This window comes from Lepisosteus oculatus, chromosome 21, assembly GCF_040954835.1.
Source record: "Lepisosteus oculatus isolate fLepOcu1 chromosome 21, fLepOcu1.hap2, whole genome shotgun sequence".
Classification (NCBI taxonomy): domain Eukaryota; kingdom Metazoa; phylum Chordata; class Actinopteri; order Semionotiformes; family Lepisosteidae; genus Lepisosteus; species Lepisosteus oculatus.
Window position 1 is genome coordinate 10,597,624 of NC_090716.1, and position 12,774 is coordinate 10,610,397.

General features: G+C 34.6%; 1 protein-coding gene and 1 long non-coding RNA gene across 6 annotated transcripts in view; one reads left to right on the forward strand and one right to left on the reverse strand.

The window, feature by feature from the left end:
* LOC107075812 (uncharacterized) overlaps positions 1-12,774 on the reverse strand; it is a 157,102-nt gene that overhangs the window by 113,638 nt on the left and 30,690 nt on the right. The window lies entirely within an intron of this gene.
* Positions 1-12,774, forward strand: part of LOC102694058 (ethanolamine kinase 1-like) — a 63,362-nt gene that overhangs the window by 42,462 nt on the left and 8,126 nt on the right. For all 4 annotated transcript variants that reach the window (XR_001477330.2, XM_015338436.2, XM_015338435.2 and 1 more), the window contains exon 6: positions 18-178. Coding sequence is in view for 3 of the 4 variants with exons in the window: in XM_015338436.2 (XP_015193922.1) it covers positions 18-178 (161 nt within the window). In the remaining variant the exon portion in view is untranslated. The remainder of the gene's footprint in view (positions 1-17; positions 179-12,774) is intronic.

Consider the following 12,774-nt stretch of genomic DNA (forward strand, 5'->3'; position numbering starts at 1 on the left):
CCCATGTTTATTCTTAGGAGTGCATAATGTAGATTACAGCCTCTACCCTAACCAAGATCTACAAAGCGACTGGCTTGCAACCTATTTAGAAACCTACAAGGATTACAATGGCATGGATTCTACAGTCTCTGACGAGGAAGTGCAGAAGCTGTATGTTCAAGTCTGCAAATTTTCTTTGGTGAGTTAAGTGATTCTTTACTATTACCCTCCAAAGCCTTTAGAAATATAACATCGGTTGACAGCCATCAGTATGTACGACACACAGATTTCTTGTTCACAGTCCTTCTGCAGGATCATCATATTTTACTCCTTCTTTCTAAAATAGCTTTTCTTAGCAGGCCCCACTGATAAGTACCTAGTTTTTCTCCTGAAATTGCTTTGCCATTAGTATCATGCAATTTAAAGAGATTCCAAAATTCCCCCATGTAATTTGGAGATATACTTTTTTACATATACCTTTTAGATTCCATTAAACACTGAGGCTCAAATAGTCATTAGTGTCCAAGAGGCACAGGGAGTATCAGTACATTGAATAAACTCTACAGTCACAGTACTACATACTTTTTCCAAAACATGCAAATTCAAGAACAGTTAAGTAACTCCTGGCTATTTATTTTCAAAGGTACCTGCACAAAGTAAATGTAATTGTAAGATTTGTAAAAGTATTACAGAAATATTTTTATTAATGCATCTTATGTATAAATGCCAACTTTCAGTTATTAAACAATGAGAAAAATAGTTTTTTTGACATCTGTCCATGAAGGGAATAGTGGGTTTAACTTGTACTGGATGCATTTCAATTACTTGATCCCAATCACAGATAAGATCCTTCTCGTTAGCTGAAGATATTTATCCTGGGCGAGTTAATCATGTAAACAGACCGATTGAAATTCTGAAAAAAAAAATTAAATATCTTTAGGCCTGCCCACAGGGACTCTGTCAAATTTTGATGGCTATAGATGATTTCTGTGTGCACTGGCAGTAAAAACAAATATTAAAAATCATGAAACTATTATACATATTAATGACTGAGATAAAACACATTTTACTCCCGCCCTAGACACCAAAATCAGCCCAGGGTGAAATTCTCTCGTACTGTGCAAACTCTTAAAACAAAACTTTAGATGCTGCAGTCTATCTGAACATCTGGCTTATCATGTAAGCAGATATTAGAATCAAATTAACTAGAAATGAATTGGATGATATATGACAGGGTGCAGATGTTCAACCCAGCAGTGTGATAATTTCATTGCAGAAGTATATAATGAATTCCATACATTACAGAAGTAAGAAAGCACCGTGTGTAAAGGTAAATGTGGTGGAAAGTTAGAAAATCTAAAGATCAAGAAACAATATCCCTAGGCTGTAGGGAGAATTCACTTTGTTGCTGTGTGATGTCTTTTGTCTGAGCTTCAGCACTGTTATGACATGCACCTTCTTCAGATCTTCATGCACACTCTTCCAAGCTGCTGTAGGCACAGCAAATTCAAACAACCTCTGTTGTCAGTAAGTCTGTCAATTCCAATAGCAGTCATTGTGTTGGTTTTGATGTTTATACGTGTGCTGTTATTCAATAGGTGAATGAAAAGCAGGTTAGGAAATGTTTTGCTATAAACCTGAGAATAATTTCCCAAAACATCATTTAAAACTGTGTTTAGGTGGTAATAAACACACATTTTATTTCTGGTTGTTTCAACTAACTGCCATGTTGCAGACATTTTGCTGGTTAATTGCAATTAATGCTTTGAATTAACCTAACTTGTTCAGTGCTTTAAAATTCAGTTATGACTTGATGTTTTATGCAATGGCAAGTATCAGAATACTAAATATCATTTATGACTAGAAAGGGCAACACAGAGTCACCTTTTTAAAGCTGCTTAAATTATACAAAAGTTTTTTTTAACGTATAGATATTATGGTAAATTTTGTAATGAAACAGAAATTTACTGTAAAACAGATAAGAAACTCATAACAAATAATTCTGTTCAGTTTTTTCATTGCACTATTTTTTAGCAATTTTCAGTAAATGATTACAGTACCTAATTTATAATATTTATATTTATAATATACTAATATATTATGATGCATGTATTCGTTAAGCAATGTGATAAAACCGATTCCATCTGAATTTTTTCCAAGGTTTTCCTCATTTCTAGCTCAGTCAAATCAAATTTTACAGGATCATGTAAACGCTAAGTGCTGGTTATGAGTGTAAAATCAAGGTAGAATGTATCAATTCAAGGAACTGGGTTAATGAAAATGAAAAAAAATCCACTTAGCTATGCATGGTGCTTCTTAGGGAACTGTTATATGGTAATTTTTCACTTTTTTCATACAGTTGAAACCTCTTCGTTGTTCCTAATGAATATGTAGTTATCAATGCCATGCTGTGTTAGGTTATATTTATTTTGTTACCCAAATGAGCTGTTACACAATGACTGTAATTCTATTAGGCTGACTAATACATCTCAGGTGTGCAATTAGGAAAGGTGAAGTGTGCAGTGTTGAACAGGCCCGTGGCACTGGTGGCACAATGCCATGGTGTTACAGCAGCACAAGGCTGTCAGGCGATCGTCTTAGGTGACAACAGGTTGCTCTTAAGATGACTTAACTGAGCAGTGACAACTCTTAACCAAGGAACTCTGCTGAAAAGATGTGATCGCACCTCTTAATGTGACTCTGTGGCTGTGTTACTTACAGCTAAATTACATTATTATGACTTCATTGTCGAATCCCAATTCTCTTAATTATAGCCTAGAGATCTATTATTTGATTTTGTAGCACCGAGTGCTTCTCTTCTAAATCATGTAATCTCTTATAGCTCATTAATGTCAGGTTTGCGTACATGCAGAGTGTTGGTATTGTGCCAAGCGGAATCAAATTTTCAAATGTTCACTGCAGTAATGTTGCTGGGGTGCATTCTTCTGTAATTACCATAGCACACTGACGAAGATGGAAGGGAAACCACTGTTAAGTGAAAGTATTGTTGAAGACAGCAAAAAGTAAAAAAAGATGAAGTGTTTTAATTTTTGTCATGTTCGGCCCTCTTGAATATCATATACTCAATACACTTCATAATATACTTATATACCTACTGTATACGATCTTTCTTCATCTACCTCATTAAGGTATCTGTTAACACATATTAAAGATAGCAAGTTTTAATGTTTGTTTTTGAATGATCTCTGTTCTAGTTTTTTTAATCAGCTAAATAATACAATTAGTTGTAAAACAGAATTAGAAAACAGACCTGAGAAGAATTCTTTCATGTGTATTTTGTGTCTTTAGTTCAATATCCTGCTGCTTGAAACAACTAAGTAATTAAATCTACAGTTCCTTGCGACAGTACATTTACAAGGTGGATATTTGTGTTTATTAATATAAACAGCAATCAGATTCTAGTCTAAATACATCAATGAAATTTTACAGAAACATTCTGTTTTTCTCATCTATAATTGATTTGTTATTGTAAGATTTACTTAGAGCTTGGCGCATTTCCACATCCACAAGCGGAGTTTTTCTTCAGAACATCTATTCTCAAGATAAATAGCTCTCACTACTCTATCTCACATTGGGACTTGGAAAGTTTACTCTCTTAATAAAGAACAGGTGCAAGTTTGTGATATTTTATGACTTTTCCAGCTGAAATTAAAGTGCTGACAGGGCAACAATGAACTTTGGTGTTAAATGAATTCTGTATTTTTTCCTGAGGTCAACAATGTTTTCTCTTCAGTTTAGACTTCACCTACATCATTTTTGAAGGGAAATATTTAAAGCAGGCAGTTTATAAAGATAAAGCAGAGATTCTTTTACTATTTCACAAGGCCCATAGAACTTCAAAACTTTCAGAAGAAAATCATTACAAGGTGATGTAAATATAAAATGTACCAAATGAATAATTGAATACAGCTGCTTGTTACAACTTTTCACAATATGAGGGTGTATGTCATTTTCATAAGGAAAATAGCCCACCAAAAATCTGAGATGGTGAAAAAATATAGTTTAATTAGATATTAAAAATTAATAGTCCCCATGCGAAAACCCATCTAATGTCTGTTTTATCCCTCAGTGCCACCAACATTGGCTGTTTTCAAGGCTTGTATGTTCAAATACACAAAGTATTAATTGCAGATAACATGACAGATAAAGGAGAAATATCCTGCTATGAAGTTAAATTAATATACAACAGAAAACATGTTTTTAAGACCAAATATTAAGAACCCCTTCCAGATATTTAACTCATTGCAATGCAGCTGATCAGTTTTGGTTTTAGTTATCAAGCAAATCTCCAAATGTATTCCAGCTAAATATTAGTTGGGTTTTTTTTGCGGCAATGGTTAAGAATGTGGCTACAGTCCTGTTCAGTTTGGAGCCTCACCCTGTGCCCTGAATCTATGGGCTGACCAGACCATTACCAAGGTAATAGGCTTTGTGATAATCAGTGTATGCTTAAGAATAATGCACACAGAAATGCCAGTTAAGCACAGCAATAAATGTAATTCTTCTCTGAAACTGCAGATCAGAACCTTAACCTGTTGAGCTACAGGTTAATTAAAAAACTTCAATTTTATGGGCTCATCACAACTGTAACATTTCATACAAAGAAATAAAGTCAAGGCAACAAACCTTTGTAAGACGTTAACAGACTGACTTATCATAGCAAAATGGTCTTTCACCTTCTTGTCAGAAACACAGTGATAGAGCAAACAAGCATAAGGTATTGTTAGAATATTTTTTTGATGCATTGAGCAAGTAAAATGAGTGCCATGTACTGTTCCACAAGAATGAGAAGAGTCAAAGTTAACTCTTGGCTTTTCTGTTGTCTCTGGAACATTACATTTCTCATCAGCAACCTCCTTTAAAATGGGCTAGTATGGGTTTATAAAAAGAGAAAGAATGTCAAAAGACGAAATAAAGTTTATTTGCCTGCGGACACTGTAAAAGCTTCAGGTTCAAATTTTATTGCAAAAATATTTTCTGCAAACACTGTGTAAAATGGGGGCATAAAAGAAAGCTTGAACGGTCCTCAACAGAAAAGTCATGAGTATTCAATTATTCCAATTCATGGAACCCATTTATTGGGAAAAAATGTCATATGTACTACACAGTATAATCAAGAAGAGCTGAATGAATTTACACTGCCTTTTAGTTTATGAGGATTGGTACTCCTTGGGTTTTCACACAGGTATGCTGTTCTTCATCAAAAAATACTGTAACTTTTATGTAAACCGCATGTTTACTTAACAAAAAACCCACAAAGCACTTCATTAGCTTCTTTGCCAAAAATGAGAAAACAGTACTGTTCTTTTTGCTGCTCGAAAATTACTGAGAGCAATTTATTATTCTGTTTATAATACTAGCAATTTGAAAAGAAAAACATGTGAATGCATAGCACACATACACATACCAGAGCACCTCTCAGGAAGTTGGGAATTAAAAAAGAAATCTAGGAGCTTCTCTGAGGTCTACCTTTCTTGAAAAACAGGAAGCGCTGGAATAAAGCTTCCTCACTCATTTTCAGATGGCCCTTTCCTCCGAGTCAACTGGGTTCTTCAGTTAGGCTGAGTAATAAATCTCTCAGCTATACATTTTGGGGAAAAAAACTTAAAAAATATTCGTGTGGTACAGTATAGAGGTTAGTGCTGTTTCCTCACAGCTCTTGGGTCCTGGAATCGATCCTGGAAGGGAAAATGTATTGTATAGAGGTTGACACCTGAAGAAGGCTCCATGGCCGAAACGTTGTGATCTCTTTCTTCTTTTTTTCCAGCATGGAATAAACCTATTACTTGTTCCTTTGCAGCCTACGCATGCTGATGCAGCTTCCTTCCTGAACTAGTATATAGGTTGTCCGTTGAGGTTGAGGTTGTACGTTCTCCTCACTGTCACATGGACTCTGCTTTCCTCCCATCTTCCAAAGACAGTCTGGCCAGGCTGATTTGTATCTAAATTATCCGTATGTGAGTGTTTATCTACACCTCCATCCCGGGTGTAGTTCTGCCTTGCTGTGTACACTTGTGGGATAAGGTTTGGATGTCATGACCCTTAGCACTGTGATAATGCATTTGTGCACCGTAGATATTTCAAACTCAGCTGACAAATTGAAAAACATTTTAATTTTGCCAGTTTTCTCTGCAGAGGTGTTAAATCCCCAAGGTAACTTTTATTTTCCCCATCCATGTCGGATATCTCAAATCTCAATTGGCAGCCATTTGTTCTAAGAGAATGTTTTATATTAAAATCCCATACTGAGTACAGGTGAGTTATTTTACTGGCACCAATTCTCACATTATTATTACATGTTATTAATATTAATATAATAAATGTATTATTAAATGTTCATACAGCACCTTATAAAGGTTGTAATAAAAAGAACACTGGAGGTGTTATGAACAGTACAGTCTGATACAGCTGGCCACAAGATACAGGAGGAAAATTACTTTTCTGCTTCTGGTTAACTAACATACTGTATATTGAAGATAATGCACTGAATGTGCAGCAGACACAATTGATTTAAACAGTTATCATGTTTCTAGGAAATCAGTGTCCACTTAATAGGAAAATGCCCTCATTTCCTAAGTTAGCAATGGGATATAACTCCATTCTGGGTGAATAATGAATAATTAAAAGACAGGCAAAAGTTTCCAGCAGTGAGCTCTGTCCAAGCCCGACTGCCTCCTCCCCCAGCACAGTCATTCTTTCTGGGTTGGCACTTTGAACAGGAAACTGACAGAGTATTATGTGACACCACGGAATGTTCTATAGCTGTAGGCTGGCACAGCTGTGCGGCACAGGGCAACAATGCCTTTTTTGTGCGATTTTACTAAATTCCATCCCCCCCCCCCACCCCATCCCCCTTTTAAAAGCAGGTGGTGCCTTGCATTAAAGTGTGTTTTTTTCAGTTTTGTAATTTAAACAAATTACAATTGCGTTCCTTATTAGGGATCAGAACCTTAGTGTACAGCTTCCATGACTCTCCAAAGCACAGGAGTGAGTGTTTCGGTACCTTTTAATTCCGTTAGAAAATAATAACAATAAATATGATTTTGAGCCCTTTCAAGAATTGTATTTTTATTCATAGTTGCAAAAGTGTAATTTTAACTAAGTACCAGTGGCTCATACAATGTTTTCTTTTATGTAACTGCTGATAAAGACCATAATTGACCAAGTGTTTTCGCTTTGCTCCCTAATATACCAAAATGGGTGAAACAGATAAACACTATTTGTCAGGCATCAGTTCAATGCTGTGACCGTGGGGTCTTCGGTGCCTTTGGGAGAGCTCTCTAAATATGGATACCATCTGCTTGAGCAACTTTTTGGTTTCATTTTTGAATATGGCTTAGTAAGGAAATACACATTCCACAAACCAGCAACAGCTCACATGCCATTAGATTTAAAAAAACATTGCAGTGTGCACCTTTGTACTGTACAGTATATACACAACTGTACTAAGGACATTTAGCATTATTTTACTATTTTCAGTCACATTTTTTTTCTTTATGCAGAACTAAAATTTCTTTTTGTCTTTATGTAGAGAGGAACAAAGTCTGTTAATGATGAACAACACCTCATAATCAGTTAATTACATTTAAATTTAAATGGATTACTTATTCCAAACTGTCATATTAGTTGCTAATTTGACTTTACGTTGAGTTGTTGTGGTCTTGTTTTTGAAGACTATGATCAATGTGACGAAGTTTGTTAAATTACAAGCCCGATTAACAACAAGCTCTAGGTTTTGAGTAAATTGCTCATTTTCATAACATAACATATACAGCATTTTAAGGTAGTTTACACCACACATTTACTGTATATGTCATAAACGGTTAACAAAATGATTCATAATTTGTTATTTTGTGTATTTTACTACACAAGTTAGTATTTAAATAGATCAACAATCTTTAATGATATACTGTCGTCATAAACAATCCAGCCACTTACAACAATGTGCAGAAGTCTAATAATAAAGAGTTAAATTGCCTACAGTACTACTCTAAAAATTGAGGCTTAAATATTAGCTCTATTAACAGGTTTATAACATATTACAGCATACAGTACATCACAATTTTAAGGCTATTCAAGTATGCTTTAAGACATTTTACAATATTTTAGTATTTCAAATACGCATTCTGCTTTTGACTTGCAATGTGCTTTCACTTTCATTCAAAAACTTTTTTAATTTATCTGAAATTATTGAGAATAATCCATGATCGATCTTATGAAAGAGTACAGGAGTTGCAAATACAGTACCTACTTAAAGATACATGGATAGTCATGAATAGTCGTGAAATTAATCTTTTTCAGCTCAACCTGAAATACAACATGCAAAATATAACTTAATACCAACCCATGACACCACTGGCACAATGTTTGCACTTCAAAGAAAGACTCAAGCTTATCACATACATACAGTATATTCATGATTGAAAATGAAGAAAAATCTGAAGAAAAATAAAAAATAATTTACATGCCTCCTACTGTAGATACGTAATGTTCTTGGGTATGAAACGTTATAAGTATTTAGTACTGTATTTTGATATGGCTGTATTTTTTCTGGCCAGCTCACAGGATTTTATTTCCATTCTTTTGGTTTGGGGAAAACACAGAGCTAGTTGTTGTCCGATTACAATGCCACTGGCTGTACACACAGGCCATGTTATTTTTGGACAGCAGTGCAGCAGAGTTTCAAATTATAACTTCTTACCTTTCAGTGTCTACAAAGACATTCAGCAGCTAATTCTGAAATTGCCAATGTATCAAACATAAATTCCCAGCCAACAACACATACATTTTTCTTCTGAAATGTCTAGGTTTACAGTTTTACACTAAATTTAAAGCAATCTTTCGAGACATTTATAGAGCAGGGTATTACACACTGTTTTGGACAAAACTTCTCTGACATCAGTGTTTCAGCACTCCATGATCTAACAAATCGGAAAAAAAAGCTCCCACTGTACATATTTCAATAAACAAGAAATGCCACACTTGGAAAGAAAGAGGTTTTTAGTAATTTAAAATGATATTTTAATTAAAAATCTTATTTCATAATTTACAAAAAACACAAAGAATGCTATCATCTTAAGTCAACTCATACAGTATATTACAATTCAATAAGGTATGTATAATACATAAGTGAAAATGTTCTGAACTTTTGTATCTACCATTACATAGATTTGGTATCACACCATAAATTCAAGAACACTGAAATGATTGATCTAAATTAAGATGGAAAAGATTTTTAAAAATATGGAATGTTTAATATGTCTCAATATTTATATGCTTTTACAGTATCCACGGACAAGTAAGGTCAATCAGTCTGATATTATTCACAATTTCTAAAATGTACAAAATGTAGATTTTTGACAGTTTTCGAAGTAACCCATCCCTCCTTAGCAGTATCAGTTAGGACCCGGGCCACAGTGTGAGTACTGAGTACTACACTTCAGAAACAGTGAACTAGAAACTTGTATCCTTTTTTAAAAATACAGTAACTTTCATAGTAAATATTACAAACTCTACACTACAAATACATAATGTGCAAAGGAGAGACAAAAGTATCCAAAAACAGAAGTTACACTAAAAAACTTAACAGTCAGCATAAAAACTAAAAGATAACATATTCTGGTATCTTTAAGGGATTTATTAAGAATATTCTTTTTCTACGTTAAGAGGTTTAAAGGAATACACAGGACTGTGGTAAATGAGAAATCATAAAATGTTTTCTAAGTGATATATACCACTACCAACACAACACTGGCAATCAAATTATTATTCTGAAATTTATTGCTATATAGTCTATACATCGTTTGAAGTCATTCCACTGTCTATACTTTTGGAGACTTGATGTAAAGTGATTTGGATTCGTTGCAACAGAAACTATGGTCACCTGCCAAGTTTTCATGTGGTTTGAAGAACAATTTTCTTTCTCTGGAAGTCTAAGTCATGTTGGTCCATTCCAAAAGTGCTTTTATTACCCAGAACACAATGCATTGAATTGTCTGAGAAATTTCTAAGTGGTGTGGCAGCGTCTTTAAATTACAAATAAATGATGATAAAGTGTTTTCTTTTGAAATAACCCAGCTGCAGCCAAAACCCAGAAAAAGCCTCCACTAAAAAGGAGTAAGAAAGTCAATAATATCTTTCAGATTTATACCTCAGAGACACTAAAGGCAGGGGTGGGTGGGGATTGTCATTTGTCAAAAACACATCAAGTAGCTGCTATTATATCACTATGTAAATTAAACTGCTGTCTCTAACAATCAAACAAAATGCCTAGAATTCAGCCAGTGCAATTCTATCATGAAAATGTGCATGCCGTGGTGCAATTTTAAACCACAAATAGTTAAACTACTGTAGTTACTTTCTTTAAATTAAAAGTAAGTTAAAACATCCCAGTCTGACTCATCATTTGTCTATTAGACACTGTGAACTTCCTACATACAAATAACATTAAATAGTAGATATTTATTTAAAGGCAGTGCTTTTCCACATAAAAATGTTGCAATTTAAGACAAGCACAAAAACTGAATTTTGACAATACTAAATGCAGCTTATTACAATGGAGCAGTCAGGCAAAAAGTCTGTGTGGCCAAAACAAACAAATTAGTATTAGTGCATTTTTTACTACTTACAGTACATTTTCATACATAATTCATTAGATTGTATGTTCAAATATATCAATAAGCTCAAAACATTTTTTTTTCAGATGTACAGTAACTTGGCATTCCTTTTAGCTCTGTGATAACTGATGATGATATCCGGTCAGTCGGATCCGACTCTCAGCAATTCTATAGGCCATCTCTCGAGAGGCCTCTGTGATAACTATGTGGACTATAATAAAAAAACAATACTGCTCAATCCACAAGGGTAATACACTGTATTTACATTACATAAACTATAAACAGTACTAGCACAGAGTAAACAGCAGTACTGTATAGTCATAATCACAATGATACCTGATTTTAATTAAAGTAGGTGCAATCATCAAGATTCACTGTATAAAAGGCTTAAAATGCAAGGTTAAACATTTATTCTATCGAACTAAAACATGTTTGCTACAGTGCCCAGAGGAGATTTTAAGCATAAGATACTGATTAAAATATACCATTGCCCAAGATCATGAACAGTTACAGGACACAATAAAAAAAGAAACTCATTAGTGGCGTCTCCTAAAAGTTTGATGGCTGCCACAATCATTAAGGAAGTTGTTGCTTCCATATCTAAAGTCTTGGGTGAGTTAGCCAAAGGACACAGGGCTAAAGAGAATGGAGGCCAGAGACTGTGGCTCTGTGATGTCATACTTGTCTGTGCAGTTCCTAAAGATCGACAGTAATAATCTGCTTTGTTTTTGTTTCCCCTCACTGGCTTTCTTTTAGAATTTCTCGATTGTCACTGCTTTCTGTCAGAGTAGCATTTTCACTGTTAGCTTAAGATGGTGTCATTCAGAACTCCATCTCTATCTGCGGGGGGGGGGGGGGGGGGGATGGGGGATAAGGCATGGGTAACAAGGTGCCAAGAATGGAGACAGACATATTTACATCTACCCATTTATTTACAAAATAAAATAGTAATTAAGGTACTGACTGGTAACAACAGAACAGCTGGGAAGAGAAGTTAAACATACTGTAAGTGAATGGCACCTAAAAATGCAGTGTCTTGCATATAGGATAGCTGAACTTAAAACAGTGTTGTTATAAAGAGAGAGCCATAAGATTCTGAGGAGGTCAACTTCATTATTGCTGTGCCTCTGAAAATACTGTACCATAAGACCTTACTGTGTATATGGTTAATAATTTAAATTAAAAATAAAATCACTATCAACATGCTTCATAAGTAAGAAAAATGTAGCTGTCATTGCTCAGATGTCATTTAATTGTTTAGAATTTTAAAATTGCAGGGGTTTTCCCCAAATACAGTTTGCTGTGTGTTGGCTCTCCTATACAGGGCTGCTGTACTGAAGGTCCAAGCAGGCAGCAGGAAGTAGGATAAAAAAAGAAGAGCTTTGAAAATCAGAGCGCATTAAAAACAAATCTACTGTGGCACCCTCCAGCTTAGGAGATGCAAGAAGCTTAAGAGGTCAGCTCTTAAAACAGGTGGCATATACCTGATAGCTATTTGAGTTGATCTTTTTAGAAGTTAAATCCACATAACAAAATACGTACACACTTCTTTAAATTTTGAAATTATGAAACATACATTTTTATACTGTTTTGAAGAAGGGGTAGCTTCACAAATTTAGATTTCAACTTTGCCCAAAAGGAAAAAAGGGCACTGTTTGGCTTAGAAGGAAACAAAAGGACACATTTTGACTTGGGAACTTCATTTTTAAATGGTTACACTTCAGGTTTGGAATATACAGTGCATGTTTATCATCTGAGTTAACTTGGAGTCATTAATTATACTATTTTTTATCTTTTCTTTCTGTTAAGAGAATAACAACCTGAAGTCCTTAATGAATGTGGTCATAATCAGATCACTGTAGGCTATAAAAAAGGCTTTACTGTTTCACTGTGAGATCCATTTCAGGTTTCATAAGATATCCTGCAGTCATGAAGCAAAAGATCAAACATAAAGTACACATACAGTATTCTGTATTTTCATATTATTCCAACTCCAGGTTTGCCTATAAAAACCTGCTATGAAGGCAATGTAACAGCCACTACATAGTGAGGGATAGGCTACGTCCAAGAATCTGTACTATATCCTTTCAAAGCTGAGATACAGTAGCTCAAACAGCTACAGTATCCAATGGAATTTCATCATGATCTCCGCAGTGTA